The sequence below is a fragment of the Myxocyprinus asiaticus genome, chromosome 32, assembly GCF_019703515.2.
Source record: "Myxocyprinus asiaticus isolate MX2 ecotype Aquarium Trade chromosome 32, UBuf_Myxa_2, whole genome shotgun sequence".
In the NCBI taxonomy this organism is placed as follows: domain Eukaryota; kingdom Metazoa; phylum Chordata; class Actinopteri; order Cypriniformes; family Catostomidae; genus Myxocyprinus; species Myxocyprinus asiaticus.
Window position 1 is genome coordinate 44,194,608 of NC_059375.1, and position 25,291 is coordinate 44,219,898.

The 25,291-nt window shown below is 38.7% G+C and overlaps 1 protein-coding gene across 2 annotated transcripts in view; it reads right to left on the reverse strand.

Moving 5' to 3' along the window:
- The window catches only part of rgs7b (regulator of G protein signaling 7b), a 95,488-nt gene extending 73,155 nt beyond the window's left edge, over nt 1–22,333 (reverse strand). For both annotated transcript variants that reach the window (XM_051667908.1, XM_051667907.1), the window contains exons 1-2: nt 22,182–22,333; nt 19,270–19,391 (exon numbers count right to left, since the gene is read on the reverse strand). In XM_051667908.1, the coding sequence (XP_051523868.1) occupies nt 19,270–19,347 (78 nt within the window). In that variant the 5' untranslated portion in view covers nt 19,348–19,391; nt 22,182–22,333. The remainder of the gene's footprint in view (nt 1–19,269; nt 19,392–22,181) is intronic.
- Nucleotides 22,334–25,291: the final 2,958 nt, after the last annotated feature.

The window sequence follows — 25,291 nt, forward strand, 5'->3', positions numbered from 1 at the left end:
TAAACCTATTATCATTGACAATGTTATTCCTTATTTTTATCTTCACTTCAATGCATATTTTGATTAGATAATAAAGTGTTCTATATTAAAAAAAATTTTTTTTTTTTTTTTTTTTTACGCAAAATATAATTTTTTATGACCTGGCGTTGTGTAAAACTAAATGTTGTCATGCTGTGTGTTCTAATCGGATGTGACTCTTTTCATATCTGTCTCTTGGAACAATTTGATAATTGAGTTCAGCTCTGCCAGTAATCTCCCATTCACTGAATAAATCATTAACCACAGAGACAATCCACTCAGAAATAACCGACTGTACTGCAAACACAAGACCTGTATGATAAACCTGTGCTTACTGGCTAATGTACTGGTGACTTACAGAACCTAATGAGTGTGTCCAGCACCAGCATATAAAAACACACATTTATTAAGAGCAAGATGAATCTGATGTTGTTGGTGTATTTTCATCATTATTGAAACAAACTTTTTTCTTTAGAATAACATGTACTGATGAATCATTCAAAATAAGACCATGAATATGTATGTTAAAAAAAAGACCTTTAGTACGTTTTTTTTTTAATGTAAAGACTCTCAGATGTCTGTAATACCTTCTAACGGATCTGTTCACAGAATGCTAATCGTCTATTTTAGCACTCTGTGTCCTGAAGGCCGTTAGAGAGTGAGAACTTTCCTCTGGGAATCCAGTTAGTTGCCATTTAATAAACACTTTCCCCGGAGTGACTTACAGTGCTCTATTTGTAGCTACAGTCCCACTGGAGACACACAATGTTGCTGGAGTAACTGGGATCGTGTGGAAAAACCTTTGAGTTAATAGCACAGACTATTAATCCATAGGACTCCATAAAGTGTCTGTAAAATAAACACAACGGGGCTTATTCATGGACCAAATTGTTGGACAATATACATAATTGTTTTACTCACAATTTACACACCAATTTCTTCTGTTTGTGTTTAATAAATATATGGTAGATAATTAAAGTCAATGCAAAATAAAATTTTACTCTTTTTACTTTCTTAATACATGTTCCTGATGTTATTGTGAATGTTTAATAAGTGCTGTTATAGGGGCCTGGGTAGCTCAGCAAGTAAAGATGCTGACTACCACACCTGGCGTCACGAGTTCGAATCCAGGGCGTGCTGAGTGAGTCCAGCCAGGCTTCCTTAGCAACCAAATTGGCCCAGTTGCTAGGGAGAGTAGAGTCACATGGGGTAACCTCCTCGTGGTCGCTATAATGTGGTTCTCGCTCTCGGTGGGGCGTGTGGTGAGTTGTGCGTGGATGCCGTGGAGAATAGCGTGAAGCCTCCACACGCGCTACGTCTCCATGGTAACACGCTCAACAAGTCACGTGATAAGATGCGCGGATTGACGATCTCAGACGCGGAGGCAACTGAGATTCGTCCTCCGCCACCCGGATTGAGGCGAGTCACTACACCACCACGAGGACTTAGTGCGCATTGGGAATTGGGTATTCCAAATTGGGGAGAAAAGGGGAGAAAAAAATAATAATAATAATAACAAATAAGTGCTGTTATTACAAATAAAAAATGTTTGTCTCCATAATCTTTAATCAAAATGTAATTAGAACTGCATCCAACGATTATTTTGATAATCAACTAATCTAACGATTATTTGAGCGGTTATTCGACTATTCGGGCATTTAATCATTAGCTCTTAACCGACAGCTTATGCCTCGACTCAGGGATATAACCACAATATACACTGAGTAGGAAAATCCCCCCAATAATCAGATATGGCCAGATTACCATGTGTCATGTAAGATGTCAGTATACTGTACAACTAAACATGCAATATTTGACCACTATTTTATGACTGAAATGTTGTACAGACTGACAGTAATTTCCAATGGTGCAAAGTATTCACCATTTGGTGAAATTCGCCGTTTTGAATTAAAAATATGTCACGTACAGCACGTGATTCATATGTCATTGATAACTTTGAATGAAAACATTAACGGAGCCATTTTCAGTGAATCAGGCTTCAGATAAAGAGCGAATGTGTGTATATTGTAAAGGAATTGAATGAATGTGGTTATCTGGTAAGCTTCTGAAGTACAGTAGCTTTTTAGAAAATTCACTTGATATTGTCTTAGAAAATGATCTATAACACAAAGCAGAGCGTTTTCACCCTCAGATTACAACTAGAACACGGTAAGACCTGTGACTTCTATAGAGTTTTTAGGTTGTGGCAAGGACAGTGTCATATATTTTTAATGCAAATATTATTAGGTAATAATTTAAAAATCAATTTAAGATTTTCTAAATCATTTATTTACATCTTTAATTAATTCTGGTTTTTGTATAGCATCTCATAACAGTCTTCTTTCAAAATATTTTATTTTGAGGATGAGCCCCCAGTTAAAATAGTAGTTCACCTAAAAATGGAAAATGTACTTTTACTCACTCATTTACTCACCCTTATGTTGTTCAAAACCATATGCTGTTACTTTTTCTTGGAACATAAAAATAGATATTTTAAGTAGCTCTGTTCCATAGAATAACAGTTTATAGTGAGCAGGAGCTGTCGAGATTCATAAAGGACAAACATTATAAATCGTTATTAAAGTTTCAGTATAAAGACCTCATAACAGTCGTCCATATGACTCATGCATTATATTTCAAGCTTTCTGAGGCCATACAGAAGCTTTGTGTTGTATGGACTAATTTTATGGTATATTTATAATGATTTTTTCTCTTTGGACCTTGACAGCAGTGCTCAATATGAACTGTTTTGTATGGAAAAGAGCAGCGTTCGGGTTCTCGAAGAAAATATCGTGTTCAGATTCTACTGGGGAAAAAAACACAATGAGGGACAACTTGAGGACAGTAAATAATTTTGTGTATTTTCTTTTTGCTAGCCAGCTGACACAGTCATGCCATTTTACAGATACATCAATGATGATTCATCAGTGATGAAAAGAAATTCTAATTATATTCATCTTTTCTTTGAGACAGCACAAAAAAGAAAGAAAAGATGACTAAAACAGGCAAATTGCTAGCAATGTAAACACAGTGTTTGTCTTGTATTGTGTGAACTTCTGTGTGGGGAAAAAATTTATCTTTTAAAACTAAAAATCATAACATTTTTGGCCTTTATTGCATTTAAAGTCTTTATTCAGAAAATTATTGCATTCAGCGCCTTTATTATTTTAAAGGACCAAAGAAGACCATTATATTTGTGACCTCAACACCCGCGACCCCCAAAATGGTTTGGTCCCACCCAGAGTTCAAGACATGGTTACATCCTTGTCTCGACTTAAAAGGTTGCATTAAATGCGTTTACTAACAATAAAGAGGACAAATCATCTTTTTTTTCATCCCAATTTGGAATGCCCAATTCCCACTACTTAGTAGGTCCTCATGGTGGCGCGGTTACTCACCTCAATCCGGGTGGCGGAGGACAAGTCTCAGTTGCCTCCGCTTCTGAGACCATCAATCCACACATCTTATCACGTGACTCGTTGTGCATGACACCGCGGAGACTCACAGCATGTGGAGGCTCATGCTACTCTCCAAGATCCACGCACAACTTACCACACGCCCCATTGAGAGCGAGAACCACTAATCACAACCATGAGGAGGTTACCCCATGTGACTCTGCCCTCCCTAGCAACCGGGCCAATTTGGTTGCTTAGGAGACCTGGCTGGAGTCACTCAGCACACCCTGGATTCGAACTCACGACTCCAGGGGTGGTAGTCGATTAATCTAACGATTATTCGGCGATTATTGCAACAATTAATCGTTAGCTCTTAACCGATTATTCAGCTTGTGCCCCGAGGTTGTATTAAATGTTCTTACTAACAATAAAGAGGACAAAATCATCTTTTAAAAATACCTCTAAATGACATTCTGTGAATTAAAGGGGGAAAATACTTTTAAGTTTAATTCAGTAAAGAAATTCACTGCATAAAATCCTCATGTTATCAAGTATTTTTGTCTTGTTTTCCCATTTAAAATTGTCTAAAAATCCTTAAAACAAGATACATTTACTTGAGAAGCAACATATAAGATATTTAGGCTTTAAGAGAATGTATCTTAAATATAAGTGTATTTTGTATACAAGTGTATATTTTTACTTATTCATACTTAAATATAATACACAAAATATACTTATATTCAAGATCTATTCTCTAAAAGCAAGTCTTTATATTTATATGTTGCTTCTAGGGGTAGGAATCACAAGGTAACTGGCGATACGATATTATATCGATATTTAGGTCACAATACGATATTATTGCGATTATTTATTTTTGGTGTATTGCGATATTTCACACAAAGTTTCTCATTCGTCTTCATCGGACTTAAGGGAACTGTTTCTAAATCACCAAATGCATTGTTAAATTAATATAAAAGTACCAGTTTACAAAACAAGACGAGTTTATTTCCTAATATCCATGTACAGCAAAGCTATAAGCATATAAGACCATAATGAGTCCTTATTTCTGTGGATAGGTCAATGTAGCTAGTCTTTCTAAAAATATAGTATTTATGAATACAATAGTAGCTTAAACACTTTAAAATCATTATTTATTACAACACAGTTTCAATACACAAAGTACAATTGGTTTCACCTAAAAGGTTAGCAATATAATACTAATGTTTTTCTCAAAATACCTCCGTTAATGTTACTACTGTAAAATTTGAATACATTTTAGTAACGGTGGGTGATTATCTGTAAAGCATGATAACTGCACCTTCTAGAGGACTGATGTTGAATTCCTAGACTGATTTGGCAAAGAGAAATAATGTTTCCCATCACCATAATGTGACATTTTTTTAATTATAATATCGATCCTTGGCCTGCAAATATCAATGTCACAAGGAAAAATATCATGATATATCAATAATTAGATATTTTTTCCCACCTCTAGTTGCTTCTCAGGTAAATGTATCTCATTTTAAGGATTTTTAGATATTTTAAAATATTAAAATATTGTATTCAACATTCTTCGATAAAGTTTTCTTTTGCAGTATAGCTCCTAAAGTAAATGTACGTTGTTTTAACCTCATGTGACCCTGCGTCCACATGTGTGGACATTGTATTTTGGCTTCGCAACGCATAATTTTAATTAATAAAAACCGACTGAATACTGTTCACAAGACTCTAGACTGTCATTTAAGGGTTAAACTTCTGCCGCACCGAGTCACGTGACACAACAACATAACATCGATTTCCTTGAAGCACTTCTACGGGCGCAGCGCCAACAAAAGTGCCTCTGGTAAGAAATCTCTTTAAGTTTTTTCATAGAAACCTGTTTGGTTGTAAAGAGTAGGGTCTCTAGTTTTATTTGACATGCAGCTTTAAAAAATCTGTTCATTTTTCGCATGTCAGCGCGCTGATAAACATGATGTCCACATATGTGGATTTTGGGACATTATTCACTCAAAAGTAGAAAAAACATGTTATGTGAATAACTTTTTAAAATTAACACATCTGTGGGTCATTTCACTTCATTTTAATATACATTTTGTTATATATATGTGTGTATATATATATATATATATTATCACTGTACAATACGGTTCTGTTCATTAACATCAGTAAATGCATTCCTATATTTACTGTACATTATCACATTGAGAATAAATGGATGCGTACAAAAAACTGATAAATGTTTCTTTCAGAGGCTTTATATGGAGTTAGGATGAAAATAAGGTGCATTTCAAACTGTTCTGAGACCAGTGCAGACAGACAGCACACTGCAGGTTAAGTCATGCACTAAATAGGGAGCAAGGGAGCATCCTATAGCTCTCTATGCAGTTAAGTGCATTCACTCCTAAAATCTGATCAAAAGTTCAGTTTCAGGCTGCAGATGATGTTTGGATCACTCAACATGTTTGACAGACATGTGACAATGATAATCAGTACATAGATTCAGAATTTATAATGTATCATTTTATTTTAACATGGTTGACAGTGATTGGATGATGCTGGACATTACTTTGAATCTGAATTAATTATGCTAATTTCTGATGTAATGTCTGTAATGTCATGAATAATCAACACTCCTGGAAACAACATAAATCACACTTTCTATAGCTTAGTGTTATTTATAATCTCACAACTTAGTCCCGCTGTCCACATATGAGGACATACATTTTTAGGAAATCTATTTGCGCTAGATTTATTTATTTATTTATTTATTTGCTTGTTTATTAGGTGCCTCTAGTTACAAATCAAAAAGGGAAATGGAAAATGCACACAGCAGACACACTCGGGTCTCAGGAGGTTAAAGGAGTTTTAGATATTATTTTGGAAAACATGCCATCAAAAACATATTTTGTGTCAGTGTATAATGGACTAAGACTCTCTTGCCTTTTTGTTCACTTTGATCCATCTTTAACTCTCTTGTTAAAAGAGCTGCGTATCTCTGATTTTCTTCACAATAAGATACAAAATGTGACACATACTGTATATTATGTTTCAATACGTCGCGAGCCATCACGTTATAATCTAGCTGCAGCAAACGTGTGCCAGAGTGTGCATTCGCTTAGATCGGGTCACTTCACGCGACTCATAGAAGCAGCACTGACCGCATAGAGTTTCGGAGATTATTTATTTATTTCACGATGATACTGCTTCTGTATTTACTTATTTCGCCTCGTCTTTCACTGCAAGTTGTGTCACTTTTAATCGCACATTGGAAGAATGAGGTAAAATCAAATGTGTACTTCCCTCTGCGCCCATTCTACCGTAAACATTTGCTAGCTAAAGCTCGCATAAACACTTTCTCTTAAAGATACAGTACCAATTTAGTGCTTGTTATTTATCAATGTAAATTGTACAAGTGCATATAAACATATATGTAACAAGTTAATGTAGTAAGTGTAATAAATGTGAAAATTATAAATATTTAATGGGACATTCATCCATTATTAAATATTTTAACAACACTGTAAATACTAAAGATTTTAACAAATTGGCTCTTGCAGCATCTATGCAAGGGTTTGGTAATTTTAAGAGTTTGGTTCACGCCAAGATCAAGAGAAAAAAATTATAAATACACTTTTGCATATTGAAAATGAAGCCTTTTCTTTGGACCATTAAGGTTGTGGCATTATTTTCATGACAATTTACACTACATGCAAGTGTTTTAAAGATGCTTTAATTCAAAGTCACTAAAAGAGCATTCATGGTATACATTTTATCATCATGTGTGTTCTCTGGGAATCAAACCCATGGCCTTGACGTTGCAAACACTATGGTCTACCAGTTGAGCTTCTTAAAGTGTAAGCACACATAGAAGAGTGTTGAGTTTCATTTGAAGAGACTCAGTGGGAACTGAAGAAAGAGACAACATAAGCACAGAAAAACATGTCAGATATGATACCTCAAACTCTGCAGGAGTAAATCAAGAGAGAGAGAGAGAGAGAGAGAGAGAGAGAGAGATGTGAGTAACGGATTGTCTCTTTGGAAATGAATCATCGAGTACTCTGATGATGTCATCACTGCTGAGAGGTCACATCTGTACTGCATGAGACTGTGAGAGAAAGATAACACACACAATCCTCATCACATGAACCTGCATGATACACTACACGCTCAGTACTCATGTCTACTGGCTGTACACTAGAGATGTTAAAAAAACAGTATTTTCCGGAAAATAAAGTTGTGTTTTTTTGTCATACGAATTGGACCTGCGACTTATAGTCCAAAGTGACTTATTTATATAATTTATATGTAATTGATATCGGCCGGACAAACACACTGCACACCAAAACAAATATGGTGAAATATAATGTAATTATTATTATTTATTATTGATATTTTATTATTAGCATAACTACTTTTGGCGGAAAACCGGATGTTTTTGACGGCTTTACTTATCACCTCCGGAAAAGTAGTTCGCTATATGGGCTAATGCAGGGGTCGTCAACAATTTTCAGGCCAAGGACCCCTTGGTGGGTAGAGAGACCGAGCCAGGACCCCTGTTACATATTGTATAAAATTAACGGGCTTTTAAGGGGGCTTTCACACTGGGCACGTTTGCGGTTCGATTCCAAGTGTGATTGTTCCCGGTGCCCCCCGCAGCGCTAGTCTGGATTCACACTCACTTGATTCTATCGAACCCCGGTCCATTTGCATTCATCTTATATCATCACAAACATGCATGGAGAACACAATGCGACTCATCATATTTTATGTTTTTATTTTTTATTTTGGTGCCATTATGCACAGCAGAGTGAACGACAACTGCGTATATGTGCGCTTCATGGCGTAACTCATCAGATGTCCAGGGGAAGGCGGCTTGCTGCTGCTCGCAAACGGCGTTTTTTGAGGAGACAGCTGATTGCAAGGAATTCATTTGCATCTTTGTTTACACTGCACGCTTACTCAAGCTCGTATCCAAGGTGATGTTATCGCCACTGTCATGTCATCTATTATACCCTATATTTATAACCTATAATAGTATTTATATATAGTATTTATAAGGTAGATAGATAGACAGACAGACAGTATTTATAGTGTTGATTGTACTTGTATGTCATTGTGGTGTCATTACTTTTTTGGGACTTTCAGGAATGTGTGGATCCTCGTGTGTTGTCGAAACTAATGATGTCTTCATCGGCTAAAACGCATGCGCAGGTTATTTTACTTCCTGAACGAGTGTGCACCCGAGTCCGAGTTTCTTTCACATTCACACAAATCGCGCTACAGTTCCATTGCAACCGAACTCAGACCACCTCCTACAGGTAGTCTCGGGTACCGCAGTGCGCTACCCGGTCTGCATGACAGATTTCACATAACCAATTTTTAATGTGACCCGTGCTGTGTTTCGAACTAAACTGCCAGTGTGAAAGCACCCTAAGTGTTGCGTTTCATGCCTATAAAAACGTGTATGGTAGGCTACCATATTAATGTATGTACGTACTTCATGACGTTTACATTGCAAAGACATTTAAATCGCACAGTGAGACCAACGCAAAGCAGACGCGTTTACTCACGCAACCCTCCATTGCAGCGCTGCTAAACCTGATGTGTGTCACACTTTTAGCGGCTCATGATGAGCAGTGGGCACGGGAATGGTTTGTCCGGGCTGCACGCTTCTGCTGACTAGCGCTGTTAGCTAGTCACACTTTAAGATTAGACATGCAGTTGTGAGGAACTTCAACATGTCGATAGACTAAAATTCATACTCCACTCTCTCGCTATCGCTCGCATGTGAGTGAGTGATTATTAAAAATGCCATGGTGGATCTAACAATAATTTGCGGACACCATGCGGTACCACCACGGCCCGCTGTTGAAGACCCTTGGGCTAATGTGCTTATTAAACTGCAAAAGGCTTTGATTTAATGATATAAATATATTGTCTGCATATATAGTATATATAGTAAATATATAGTGGCTTCTCACATTCACTTACTGTTGAAGGACACAGCTCATGCAGACCGTATATTTGTTTAATTAAATCTCAAGCCTTTTGTGGTTTAATCATCACACTAGGACATATCACGATTTTAATTTCGTTAATTGTGCATTTATACATTAATATGATCCCAACAACACACTCTCACGGTGAAATCATCAGGATCTGTACGACTTTTCTAAATTTGGCTAATTCGTATGATATCATGCGACTGCACTCGTTTGAATTACTACGACTTTCATTAAAGCCAATGACGTAGCTGGATATAATTTCCATCTAATACACGACAATTACTTGCTTCTGTCACACACAACCGCTTCCTATCATGTTTACACACGCTACTGTTTGGTTAAGTTTAGATAAGGGGTTTGGGTAAGGGCATAATATTAATAATTATGTCCTTAACGCCTCGTGTGCAGAACTCGCTAACTTCCGCATTAGACATCTGGTAATTTGCACATGATGAAGTCATACGAGTTTATGCGAACAAAATCATGCAACATCACACGGAATAGCCAACCCGTACATTATGTACAACTTTTCGTGAGATCGGGTTGGATCGCAAATATGTCAAATTCCGTGACATCTTGACGCTAACTATCACCCCTGGAGTCACGAGTTCGAATCCAGGATGTGCTGAGTGACTCCAGCCAGGTCTCCTAAGCAACCAAATTGGCCCGGTTGCTAGGGAGGGTAGAGTCACATGGGGTAACCTCCTCGTGGTCATGATTAATGGTTCTCGCTCTCAGTGGGGCGTGTGGTAAGTTGTGCGTGGATCGTGGAGAGTAGCATGAGCCTCCACATGCTGTGAGTCTCCGCGGTGTCATGCACAACGAGTCACGTGATAAGATGCACGGATTGACGGTCTCAGAAGCGGAGGCAACTGAGACTTTTCCTCCGCCACCCAGATTGATGTGAGTAACCGCGCCACCACGAGGACCTACTAAGTCAGTGGGAATTGGGCATTCCAAATTGGGGAGAAAAAGGGATAAAATATTTTTACAAAATAGTTAATTCCGTTTTTATGACTGGATTCTGCGATACCGTCTGTGTTTTCCCCAAAGTGGAAATCATAGGTCCCTAAATATTCTTGATCGACCGTTGTTAACGTTAATGAATATAATACAAGCATACTGTTTCACTCACAGCCTAAAACGTGTTTGTTTACATGTGCAAGCACACAGCGTAACGTATTTCATATACATACATTTTTCAAAAAACTATTATTTAAAAGTTTACTTAAAGCAGATGCTCCCGATTCAAACAAGCCCAACTGCGACGTAAAACAATGCGTAGATCTGGTGGTAATCTTCACGGAGCGCAGTGTCTGAACAACTAGTCAAGTCAGTGTTTAGGTAGCCCTGTATAATTATATAATTAGTGATATATGGACACTAAATGCAGGACACATTTTTAACAAATAAATAACTAAATAACTAAATGACTATTTATAGCAAAAAAAAAAAAAAAAAAAAAAAACGAAAGTAGTCCTCATGAAATTGGAGACTTATGAATTACTGATAACATCAGGAACCTTGCGCAAAGCAGGTAATGGTGTCTCACTCCTTAACAAATCTGTGTTTATGAACAAATCTCTTCTCTCAGCTATCAATATGAGTGCAGTTCTCTCAGCTCTGCCTAACATACTTTACCATACTTAAATCAATGCAGAAGAAATACACAGATTTTCCCCCAAAATCAGCACAGAAAATGTGAAAACAAACTGTGGGCCTAGTTAACCTATGACATCATGTGAAAGTGTCAGTGTTCAGAACCCAATGAAACAACAGCAGCAGCAGCACAGTATCTGGTCACTGAGAGTCATGAAACTCGTCAATTATTCAGAGCTGCTGGTGATTTCTGCTCTTGGACCCAAATTTAGAGTCCTTTGTGGCTAAATATTCAGAACTTGATTCACTGGATCTGGAAAAAATGAACTTTTGTAATAGAAATTGCTCTGGAAAAATCAGATAAAAAGCCTAGTCTAGTAAACAATGAATATTACTGTATATGGTCAGTTTCTGAGTTAATGCTTTGACAGGGTTTTTCCTATATTAATATTTTTTCTGCGGCCGCCCAAGTGAAATTTCGGAACAACAAAGCAAAATTAATGATTTTCATCTTGCTGAGTTACTCCAGCCAGGTCTCCTAAGCAACCAAATTGGCCCGGTTGCTAGGGAGGGTAGAGTCACATGGGGTAACCTCCTCGTGGTCGTGATTAGTGGTTCTCGCTCTCAATGGGGCGTGTGGTGAGTTGGGCGTGGATCGCGGAGAATAGCATGAGCCTCCACATGCTGTGAGTCTCCGCGGTGTCATGCACAACGAGTCACGTGATAAGATGCACGGATTGATGGTCTCAGAAGCGGAGGCAACTGAGACTTGTCCTCCACCACCTGGATTGAGGTGAGTAACCGTGCCACCACGAGGACCTACTAAGTAGTGGGAATTGGGCATTCCAAATTGGGGAGAAAAGGGGGTAAAATAAAAAAATAATATTCATCTTGCGTTCAGCACTTTATACAAGCTGAATATGCTTATCATCTGAAACGTACAGCGCGATTGAAGCATGGTTTTCGCATGAGTGTGGCGTAAGCCATCACAGAACCACTCGGGCAAGAGATGCGCTCTGCTCTATCCTACTGTATCTCTGCAGCGCAGGTGTGCATCAACAGGCCTTCCCTCGATATCGTGGAGCAGAGCACAAAATTGATGCTACCCGTTTTAATTCTACAGAGAATATTCTAGTTTAAAGCGCTATAGAGGAAGTCAAACCTCTGCAAAATTCACTCTGCTTATGGAATTGCACTTTAAATATAATGGCTAGATAAAAGTCTGGACCTCCAAGATTTATGGAAAAATTAAGTTTTCCTCCTGTGTAAAATGTGTTATGTTTGAATGATGATAGATATTAGGAAATCAACTGACTTTGTTTGCCTTCAGATCTTCCTAAAGATTGCTTAAATCATTAAGTGCCTGATGACAGAAAAACAATATGGGTTATGGAGTAGGAAACAAACTTTTTCACTAGCACAGCTCCAACTCAATAGTGCTCTACTAATGGGTACAGACAGAATATGATAATGTGTCCTATAGAATGTTGTGTTAATTAAATTAGTTTAGTTTGGTTTAACATAGCACCTTAAAGTAAAAAATTCAGTGTAAAAATAAATTCCAGAAGCGATGGAAAATACTGACTTAAGGCATTGTGTTGTGCTTAAAGGTGCTGTAAGCGATTTAGCGCTCTGAAGCTTTCACGTGACTAAGCCGCTGAATTAGCCACGCCCCCTCATTCCAAAACCCCGCCCTCCAAAGATAATTTTGAGACCAAAACCGAGCAAAACAGCAGCATTGATTGTTCCTGTGGCTGTTAAATTCAACAGTGGCACAATAGCGCCCTTGACTGACAAACATTATGAATCATAACCTCAATGATCCGCTTCAAATGAGAACAAGCAAAATGATTGACAGGTGAAAAGTGTCAATGTCTGCAGTCCGCAGACACATATTTGTTTGCTGTTTACAAAGTCTCCAACCATCACAGAGACCAGTGAGATATCTCAGGACACTTATTTCATTAATATCTTTTAAAAACACTCTCCATAACCGCATATTTTGGTAAACTACAGTGGCAAGAAAAAGTATGTGAACCCTTTGGAATTGGCTGGTTTTCTGCATTAATTGGATATAAAATGTGATCTCATCTTCATCAAAGTCACAAGTATAGACAAACACAATGTGCTTAAGCTAACAACACACAAACAATTATAATCATGTCTTTATTGAACACATCCCATTAAACATTCACAGTGCTGTGGAAAAAAAATAAGTAAACCCTTGGATTTAATAACTGGTTGATCCTCCTTTGGCAGCAGTTACCTCAACTAAGTGTTTCCAGTAGCTGCGGAATAGACCTGCACAATGTTCAGAAGGAATTTTTGACCATTCTTCCTTACAGAACTGCTTCAGCTCAGACATATTCTTAGGATGTCTGGTGTCTCTCTTGAGGTCATTCCACAGCATCTCTATTGGGTTAAGGTCTGGACTCTGACTGGGACACTCCAAAAGGTGGATTTTCTTTTTTTGAAGTCATTCTGTAGTGGATTTACTTCGATGTTTAGGGTCATTGTCCTGTTGCATCACCCAACTTCAACTGAGCTTCAGCCAGCACACAGCAACACTGACATTATCCTGTAGGATATATTAATAAACTTGGGAATTAATCAAGCAGTCCAAGCCCAGAAGCAGCAAAGCAGCCCCAAATCATGATGCTCCCTCCACCGTACTTCACCGTTGGGATGATGTTTTCATGTTGGTATGCGGTGCCCTTTTTACACCATATGTAGTGCTGCGTGTTCTTCCCAAACAATTCGACCTTAGTTTCATCAGTCCACAAAACATTCTCCCAGTACGGTTATGGAGTGTGAAGATGGTCTTTCGCAAACTTCAGGCACACAGCAATGTTTTTGTTGGAAAGCAGCAGCTTCCTTTGTGATGTCCTGCCATGGACACCATACCTGTTTAATGTTTTCCATATTGTAGACTCATGAACAGAGATGTTAACCAGTTTCACTGATACCTTCCATTCTTTTTTACCTCATTGAGCATTCTCCGGTGTGCCCTTGGAGTCATTTTGGCTGAACAGCCACTTCTAGGGAGAATACCCATAGTACTAAATCATCTCCATTTATAGACAATTTGTCTAACTGTGGACCGATGAATATCTAATCTCTTCAAGATAACTTTACAACCATTTTCAGCTTTATGCAAAGTAACAACTCTTGATCGTAGGTCTTCTGAGATCTCTTGGTCCACGTCAGCAGATGCTTCTTGTGAATAGCAAACTCAAAATGTTTAAGTGCTTTTTATAAGTCAAAGCAGCTCTAATCCACACCTCCAATCTCGTTTCATTAATTAGATGCCAGGTTTGCCAACTCCTGACTCTAATTAGCTTTTGTTGACGTCATTAGCCTAAAGGTTCACATACAGTGCATCCGGAAAGTATTCACAGCGCTTCACTTTTTCCACATTTTGTTATGTTACAGCCTTATTCCAAAATGGATTAAATTCATTATTTTCCTCAAAATTCTACAAACAATACCCCATAATGACAAGAAGTTTGTTTGAAATCTTTGCAAATTTATAAAAAATAAAAAAATGGACAAAAAAAATCACATGTACATAAGTATTCACAGCCTTTGCTCAATACTTTGTTGAAGCACCTTTGGCACCAATTACAGCCTCAAGTCTTTTTGAGTATGATGCTACAAGCTTGGCACACCTATTTTTGGGCAGTTTCTCCCATTCTTCTTTGCAGGACCTCTCAAGCTCCATCAGGTTGGATGGGGAGCGTCGGTGCACAGCCATTTTCAGATCTCTCCAGAGATGTTCAATCGGGTTCAAGTCTGGGCTCTGGCTGGGCCACTCAAGGACAGTCACAGAGTTGTCCCGGAGCCACTCCTTTGTTATTATGGCTGTGTGCTTAGGGTCGTTGTCCTGTTGGAAGATGAACCTTCGCCCCAGTCTGAGGTCCAGAGCGCTCTGGAGTAGGTTTTCATCAAGGATGTCTCTGTACAATGCTGCATTCATCTTTCCCTCAATCCTGACTAGTCTCCCAGTTCCTGCTGCTGAAAAACATCCCCACAGCATGATTCTGCCACCACCATGCTTCACTGTAGGGATGGTATTGGCCAGGTGATGAGCGGTGCCTGGTTTCCTCCAAACATGACGCTTGCCATTCAGGCCAAAGAGTTCAATCTTTGTTTCTCATGGTCTGAGAGTCCTTCAGGTGCCTTTTGGCAAACACCAGGCGGGCTGTCATGTGCCTTTTACTGAGGAGTGGCTTCCGTCTGGCCACTCTACCATACAGGCCTGATTGGTGGAGTGCTGCAGAGATGGTTGTTCTTCTGGAAGGTTCTCCTCTCTCCACAGAGAAATGCTGGAGCTCTGTCAGAGTGACCATCGGGTTCTTGGTCACCTCCCTGACTAAGGCCCTTCTCCCCCGATCGCTCAGTTTGGCCGGGTGGCCAGCTCTAGGAAGAGTTCTGGTGGTTCCAAACTTCTTCCATTTATGGATGATGGAGGCCACTGTGCTCATTGGGACCTTCAATGCTGCAGAAATTTTTCTGTACCCTTCCCCAGATTTGTGCCTCGATACAATCCTGTCTCGAAGGTCTACAGACAATTCCTTGGACTTCATGGCTTGGTTTGTGCTCTGACATGCACTGTTAACTGTGGGACCTTACATAGACAGGTGTGTGCCTTTCCAAATCATGTCCAATCAACTGAATTTACCACAGGTGGACTCCAATCAAGTTGTAGAAACATCTCAGGGATGATCAGTGGAAACAGGATGCACCTGAGCTCAATTTTGAGTGTCATGGCAAAGGCTGTGAATACTTTTGAAAATGATTTTTTTTTTCGTTTTTTTTTTTTTAAATAAATTTGCAAAGATTTCAAACAAACTTCTTTCACGTTGTCATTATGGGGTATTGTTTGTAGAATTTTGAGGAAAATAATGAATTTAATCCATTTTGGAATAAGGCTGTAACATAACAAAATGTGGAAAAAGTGAAGCGCTGTGAACACTTTCCGGATGCACTGTACTTTTTCCAACCTACACTGTGAATAACTGAATGCTGTATTCAGTATGTATAAGAACAATACAATAATTTGTGATTTAGTAGTTAAAACAGATTGTTCATTATTGTAACTTACATGAAGATCAAACCAGATTTTAAGACAAATATATACGTATAGTAAATGCAGGTAATTCCAAAAGGTTCACATACTTTTTCTTGCCAATGTATGATGTTAAGAAACTGAAAACACTGGACGTGACCTTAGACAGACAGACAGATAGATAATTTCAAATGTTGATCTTGGGTTAGAGACTTGAAAGAAAACCCAAAGCCAAGTTTGTACAATAACAATATGCTGGTTTTATCAAGCCCACATAAGGATAACTGCATCTTTGTCAGGCCAACATAGTGAAGGGTCCATTTCACTTTTCTCAATGGGAATGAAGCGAATCGACCCAAAAAAGCTACATGAAATCCATCTTATTTACAAAACCACCTACAAACATGCCAACACACAGTGAGAAGCCGATGGAGGTGCTCGCTCACCCACACAGATCATCAGTGATGAAACATCAGCACTCTTCACAAGAGTCCACATACTGTATCATCCTGAAGGGAAACACGTCTGTATGCTTCTGTCCACTCCAGCTGAATCAAACCACTCCAGCAGTTAGTGACCTAAATCTCTGACCAGTGTACCAAAAACTAGTTCATCTGATCCGATGGCAGTAAATGGCAGTAAAAAGGTGCAACAGTACGTCAGCCATACACCCTTTCCAAACACTGGACAGAAGCATTCTGTCTAAATAATACAATCATGCTGTTGTATTGAATATCAGCACATCTTTGATTGCCTGTGGCCTCGAGCTTACAACCCAACAGCCATGCTGATATTCAGTACAACATCATGAATACGAGAGTGCAGTTACTTTTATACAACATAAACAAGAACTTTATGGGGAATAACTTACAGTTTAGACTAGATAATTTGTCTATTTTTGCTCCACTAATGGGAAGTAGTTCCAAATTAAGCCAAAGCGTTGTGTCACTTCAACGAGCTTTTCGAACTGAATTGTAATATGCTAATCATTGGGTCATCTTATATTGATGAGCTGCTCAGTGTGTTCCGCATACAGCCTCTGGAGGGCGCCGCTACCTGATGCATCGCTAACTGAAGCAGTCAATGCTGTATGCAGACTGTTTAAAAATACAATATGGGGTATTTTTATTTTATTTTTTTTTTTTTTTTTTTTTGGCGGAGGACGAAACCCAGTTGCCTCCACGTCTGAGACAGTCAACCCGCACATCTTATCACGTGGCTTGTTGAGCGCGTTGCCACGGAGACATAGCGCATGTGGAGGCTTCACGCCATCCACCGCGGCATCCGCGCTCAATTCACCACGCGCCCCACCGAGAACAAACCACATTATAGCAACCACGAGGAGGTTACCCCATGTGACTCTACCCTCCCTAGCAACCGGGCCAATTTGGTTGCTTAGGAGACCTGGCTGGAGTCACTCAGCACGCCCTGGGATTCGAACTAGCGAACTAGCGAACTCCGGGGGTGGTAGCCAGCGTATTTTACCACTGAGCTACCCAGGCCCCCACAATATGGGGTATTGATTCAGATTTCCCGATTTGATTTCATTCTTATTCACAAAGTCTTGATTTGATTTCATTACAATGTCCATTTTGCTTACATATAAAAGAGATTCTCTCTCAGCTAATGCACTTCCTATAAAGGAACCTTCTAGGCTCAATATGAAAATATAAATTTTACAATTTATTGTTTACTTCCATACATTTTTACTATCGCGGGGGCTCATTTCAACTTAGTCCTGGTTCTCCCGATGGCCAGTCGGCCCCAAAGTGCGTCGGTCCAACGGGAAATTGCCCGGTATACCAGATTACCAATCCAGCCCTGCGTGGATCTCATCTTTGGACACTTTTCCCCTTTTTCACCCAATTTGGAATGCCCAATTCCCAGTGTGCTTTTAAGTCTTCGTGGTCATGTAGTGATTTGCCTCAATCCGGGTGGCGGAGGACGAATCTCAGTTGCCTCCGCGTCTGAGACCATCAACCTGTGCATCTTATCACGTGGCTTGTTGAGCGCATTGCCATAGAGACATAGCGTGTGTGGAGGCTTCACGCCATCTACTGTGGCATCCACGCTCAACTCACGTGCCCCACCGAGAACAAACCACAATATAGTGACCATGAGGAGGTTACCCCATGTGACTCTACCCTCCCTAGCAACTGGGCCAATTTGGTTGCTTAGGAGACCTGGCTGGAGTCACTCAGCACGCCCTGGGATTTGAACTAGTGAACTAGCGAATTCCAGGGGTGGTAGCCAGCGTCTTTACACCAAAAACTCATGTCCATTTTTATCACATTCATAATGCAAGTTTATTTCCCGATCTAACCGGGGAAAAAACGTGTCTAACATTTTCTATTGTCTGGACTCTATCAGTGTGTTTACACTGTAATTATACATACAAACGGTTCGACTGGCACTGAGTACTTTATATGTGAATTTAAATTTCATGTTTTCACTGCAAATATCACGTCCATAATGTTTGAATTACCCCTTAACAATAGCAATTTTTTAACTGTCAGAAACTGTGGCAATGGTTCAAACCCGTTTTATATCTAACCATTTATAAGCTTTTATTTCTCTGGATTAATTAAAATAGTTACGGTTTGCTAACTGTTGAAGAAATTTGTTGTCATCTTAAAAGAACAGTACGTGATTTCACGCTTATGATAAAATAACTAGCCTCATTCAGGAACAAAGTATACACAGGACCAAAAGCCTATCCTATACCTTCAAACTCTAGCCCAAAAAACAGCCGCATATTGATTTCCAAGTTTCAAAACCAAACTGGTTTCAAACCACACTGGTGTTTACAAGTGTAGAAGTTGAAACCTTTATGATGAAAAGAAAGACAGCCTCATACTGAGGTAGATAAAGCATCTTCTTATCAGATCAGACATTAGCTCCTCCTTATCATCACTAAACAGCGATGAGAACTCTCAAAACAGCTTTAATCTGATTTCATGCCAAAATTACCAAACCCTTCATTAAATACCTTACAGAACGCAGACACACAAATCTCTACTGAGCTTCCAAAGAGAAAGACAGCTGCAGAAATTAAATCAGTGCACAGTCAATATCTAGTTATCTTGCTTGATTCCCATTTTAAACCCATCTTCTGTGAAAGACTGTCGATTGGACGGGTCGTTTATGTTTGCAGGTGTTTTATATGATAACGGATCGCACTTACCTTCCTGTACACCAGCATGTTTGGAGACTCATCGGTCACACCATTAGTGCTCTGACCACACGTGTTCGGCTGCGCCATATCTCAACCAGAAGAACGGCCAGAGCTGCTGCTGACAGATACTCCTGAAGATAGACAGACAGACACACGGACTGATAAAGCAGGAAAGACAGAAAGCTTTCATGAATAAGTTAGAATAACATTTTACGAATACATTAAGATATACCAAATGGTTATGAGTCAATGATGGGACGCTAATTTTTGTCCAGATCTGTTCCATTTAAAAATCCAATTCACACAAAACTATTATTTTAATAAACTTCTCCAATGATGAGCATGTTTTCAATTACTGACTTCAAAGTCGTTTTGATATTTTTTCTGGGGCTTAAAGTAAAAAATGTCATGTGGTGTAACCGTCCGGCGACAGTAAAAAGTTTTAAAAGTCTCATTTAAACGGAAATTCTTATAAATGTATATTCTTATAACATTATTAGTGCAGGATAACTTTTTATTCTTATTTCTTAAAGAAAAAATAAGCAGTGAAACAGTTTTGTTTTAAAATATGATTAATATTTGAAAAACATTTGTTCACAAAATCAAAGTCATGTGGTGTAACCAACATGTCGCCATTTTGTTGTCATGTGAAAGAAATTAAATAGAGAAGCCTATCAAGACCATTTAAAAAAAAAAAAAAAATGTTTGGCATATCATTAAATATCAATATTTTGACATATTTATGAAAAGGCATTTTTGATTCAGGTCATATGGGGTAACGCTGAGAAAATATTCTTGATATTCGTGACTCAAAAATGCATTATATTTGTAAACAAAATACCATGAAAAATGGCTTTAAAAACTTTTTTGAAATGAATGATTAAGTTACACTCTCATGTATTCAAGGCGCAATTAAATGAATTTAACTTGATGGTTACACCACATGACATTTTCATTAAAGTCGTTAAATACATTTTTGTAGAAAATGCTATAGGGTCATTCTGTGTCAACTCAACTAGAGGTTCCCAGCTCAAAATTTAGATTTTGATCATATTTTTTCAGGTGAAAGAAATACATAAATGAACATGAAAGCCAAGCTATTAAATGCCATGGATAAATATTTACTGAGTAATCCACTATTTGGTAGAAGGAGGTCAAAATGGCAATTTTCACCTATGATTTTGGAGCAAAACCACATATAAAAAAAATAACCTTAGAAAGGTGTCAGCATCATGATTTTATTTTTACACAGAGATTGGTAGGTCTGTAACTTAAATCAGTTGACTTCAGCAATCCTTGTTGCATTATACGCCAATGGTGACAGTTCAAAAATGGGGAAAAAACACTTTTCATGTTCTTTTTCCAAAGTTGGAGTGCCTGTAACTCCAGAAGTATTAAAGATATCTTAATATCCTTTTAGATTCTGCTTCAGAACAAACTTTCCTTTTTGCATTTCCATTTATAAGGCTCTGTATGGTTCATTCCCAGAGATACGGGGCTCTCAGTTTGGCTCCATGTGCAAATTGTTGAATTTTACCCATATTCAATGGTTGAAAACCAAATGCGGGTCACTTTGTATAAAGCTGATACTTATTGTGTTTAAAGAAGAATGTCTGAAGAACAAATAATGCTGAAACTAGAAATGTACCTTCATTTATTCAATGACCATTTCAGTGTATTTGTGGCGCTCAGACATTGTTAAAAAAAATGGTATGTTCTATGCAATTGTTTTGATAGAGGGAAACAAGATACAGTTCTAGTTTCAACATTATCTGTTCTTCAGACATTCATCTTTAAATACAATAAGTATCAGCTTTATACAAAGTGACCCACATTTGGTTTTCGACCAATGAAAATGTGTACAATTTAACAATTTGCACATGGAGTCACATTGAGAGCCCCATATCTCTGGGATTGAACCGTAGAGGGGCTTTAAAATGAAGATACAAAAAGAAATGTTTGTTCTGAAGCAGAATCTAAAAGAATATTAAGATATCTTTAATACTTCTGGAGTTACAGGCACTCCAACTTTGGAAAAAGAACATGAAAAGTGTTTTTCCCCCATTTTTGAACTGTCACCATTGGCGTATAATGCAACAAGGATTGCTGAAGTCAACTGATTTAAGTTACAGACCTACCAATCTCTGTGTAAAAATAAAATCATGATGCTGACTCCTTTCTAAGGTTATTGTTTTGATCTGTGGTTTTGCTCCAAAATCATAGGTGAAAATTGCCATTTTGACCTCCTTCTACCAAATAGTGGATTACTCGGTAAATATTCATCCATGGCATTTAATAGCTTGGCTTTCATCTTAATTTATGTATTTCTTTCACCAGATTTTTTTTATTTTTTTTTTATCAAAATTAAATCTTTAGCTGGTAACCTCCGGTTGAGCTGGCACAGAATGACCCCATAAATATTTTTCAAAAACAACACGGAAGCAAAGATCACATTAGTACAAACTAGATTAAACTAGATGTATCATTTGTATCACCTCAGACAACCTTATTAGTCAATGACCCATCTGTTTTAACAGTTAGTGCTACTATAGGTGCACATACCACAAGTACCTGTATTATTGTGATTCACGTGTATAATGTGAATATTGCACATATTCTACATTGCATTTTGTGTATATTGCACTGCACTGTCACCCACCATTATACTTACTACAATAAAGTGATTAGATTTGCTGTTGACATCATAACTGCAACGACTAAAGCACAAAATCACATGAACGCATCTGTCAACACTGAAGCACACACAAAACCACAATAAAAACGCTTCAACATGAGCGATACTTGACGGATCTGGGATGTTTGATGAAGGTCGTCGTTCTAACAGGCTCTTGCATGAATGATGTTGCTGAGATGAAGGTGTTTTAGTGATTCCAGCAGCTCGAATAAAAACACACATTTACCTTAGACAATCTCACGCGCTGGACGCTTCCTCTCGCAGGGCGGGTTGTCCGCTGGCAGTGGCGCTGGAAGGGCAGTTATTCATTGGAAAGAATGAGTATTTGCCCCTCGGTGTGAACACTATCGCATCCCTCTCCTCCAGCGAGCGGCGGCGGCGCGCACGGATCCGCGGCCAATCACACGCGCGCTCCGGCTGTCCACTGTGACATCTCAAGAGTCCGGTGATGATTCTGAAATGAGACACCAAGGTCATTCAGGTGATCCATATCCTACAGTGGAGATCGGGGCAATTGTCACCATGCCTCAAAAACTACATGGGTCATAAACGCTTCTTTTCAAGTGATTTTATATGTTGCTTTCAAATTCAACACTGTTTATCACTCAATAAACACGTGTTCACCACTGTCACAATCACTGTCTATCTAATTCACATTATGCCAGATAGCAAAATTATCTTGGCCCGGATCTGGCTGCAGTTTAGCCCTGTCCACCCCAGAAAGAGACCAAAACTCAGACACACTTTAAATTCAGGTTTTATTTACTGTAAATTCTCCACTTCATATGTTTGTCATAGCTGATGGGTAAACAAGTGAACACCAAGTGTCTTATATAGGGCTGGGGATCACCTGACACCTCACAGTATGATAGGATATATTGCAATACACATTATGCTTCGATATATTGCAATACACATACGTCACGGTTCGATATATTGCAATACATTTACATTTATGCATTTGGCAGATGCTTATATCCAAAGCAACTTACAGTGCACTTATTACAGGGTCAATCCCCGGAGCAACCTGGAGTTAAGTGCCTTGCTCAAGGACACAATGGTGATGGGGATTGAACCGGCAACCTTCTGATTACCAGTTATGTGCTTTAGCCCACTACACCACACCACTCCACTAGATACATGTCACGGTTTGATATATTGTAATACACGTCACGGTTCGATATATTGCAATACACGTCACGGTTTGATATATTGCAATACACGTCACGGTTCGATATATTGCAATACATTTCATGGTTTGATATATTGCAATACACGTCACGGTTCGATATATTGCAATACATTTCATGGTTTGATATATTGCTATAAATGTCACTGTTCGATATATTGCAATACACATCACGGTTCGATATATTGCAATATATGTCACAGTTTGATATATTGCAATACATGTCACGGTTCGATATATTGCAATACATGTCACGGTTCGATATATTGCAATACACGTCACGGTTCGATATATTGCAATACATGTCACGGTTTGATATATTGCAATACACGTCACGGTACGATATATTGCAATACATTTCATGGTTTGATATATTGCTATAAATGTCACTGTTCAATATATTGCAATACACATCACGGTTCGATATATTGCAATACATGTCACAGTTTGATATATTGCAATACAAGTCACGGTTCGATATATTGCAATACATGTCACGGTTCGATATATTGCAATACACGTCACGGTTCGATATATTGCAATACATTTCATGGTTTGATATATTGCAATACAAGTCATGGTTCGATATATTGCAATACATATCACGGTACGATATATTGCAATACATTTCATGGTTTGATATATTGCAATACACGTCATGGTTCGATATATTGCAATACATGTCACGGTTTGATATATTGCAATACACGTCACGGTACGATATATTGCAATACACGTCACGGTTCGATATATTACAATACATTTCATGGTTTGATATATTGCAATACACGTCATGGTTCGATATATTGCGATAAATCACAATATCATAATTTGATTCGATTACAAATCAAATTAGGGTGTATTCCCATTAGATACTGATGACAGATGAAGAGCATGTATGTTCGAAACATACTAGGACAAAACCAACTAGGAATTCACTATGAATATAATATAAATATCACAAAAATATTTTATGTTAGCCTATATGTTGCCATTTTAGATGATGAATTACTGTTTCCCAAAGCATTGCTTTGATACTGTTTCATGAGTTGTTATACAGTGCATCCGGAAAGTATTCACAGTGCTTCACTTTTTCCACATTTTGTTATGTTACAGCCTTATTCCAAAATGGATTAAATTCATTATTTTCCTCAAAATTCTACAAACAATACCCCATAATGACAACGTGAAAGAAGTTTGTTTGAAATCTTTGCAAATTTATTAAAAATAAAAAACGAAAAAAATCACATGTACATAAGTATTCACAGCCTTTGCTCAATACTTTGTTGAAGCACCTTTGGCACCAATTACAGCCTCAAGTCTTTTTGAGTATGATGCTACAAGCTTGGCACACCTATTTTTGGGCAGTTTCTCCCATTCTTCTTTGCAGGACCTCTCAAGCTCCATCAGGTTGGATGGAGAGTGTCAGTGCACAGCCATTTTCAGATCTCTCCAGAGATGTTCAATCGGGTTCAAGTCTGGGCTCTGGCTGGGCCACTCAAGGACATTCACAGAGTTGTCCCGGAGCCACTCCTTTGTTATCTTGGCTGTGTGCTTAGGGTCGTTGTCCTGTTGGAAGATGAACCTTCGCCCCACTCTGAGGTCCAGAGCGCTCTGGAGCAGGTTTTCATCAAGGATGTCTCTGTACAATGCTGCATTCATCTTTCCCTCTATCCTGACTTGTCTCCCAGTTCCTGCCGCTGAAAAACATCCCCACAGCATGATTCTGCCACTACCATGCTTCACTGTAGGGATGGTATTGGCCAGGTGATGAGCGGTGCCTGGTTTCCTCCAGACATGACGCTTGCCATTCAAGCCAAAGAGTTCAATCTTTGTTTCTCATGGTCTGAGAGTCCTTCAGGTGCTTTTTGGCAAACTCCAGGCGGGCTGTCATGTGCCTTTTACTGAGGAGTGGCTTCCGTCTGGCCACTCTACCATACAGGTCTGATTGGTGGAGTGCTGCAGAGATGGTTGTTCTTCTGGAAGGTTCTCCTCTCTCAACAGAGAAATGCTGGAGCTCTGTCAGAGTGACCATCGGGTTCTTGGTCACCTCCCTGACTAAGGCCCTTCTCCCCCGATCGCTCAGTTTGGCCAGGCGGCCAGCTCTAGGAAGAGTCCTGGTGGTTCCAAACTTCTTCCATTTATGG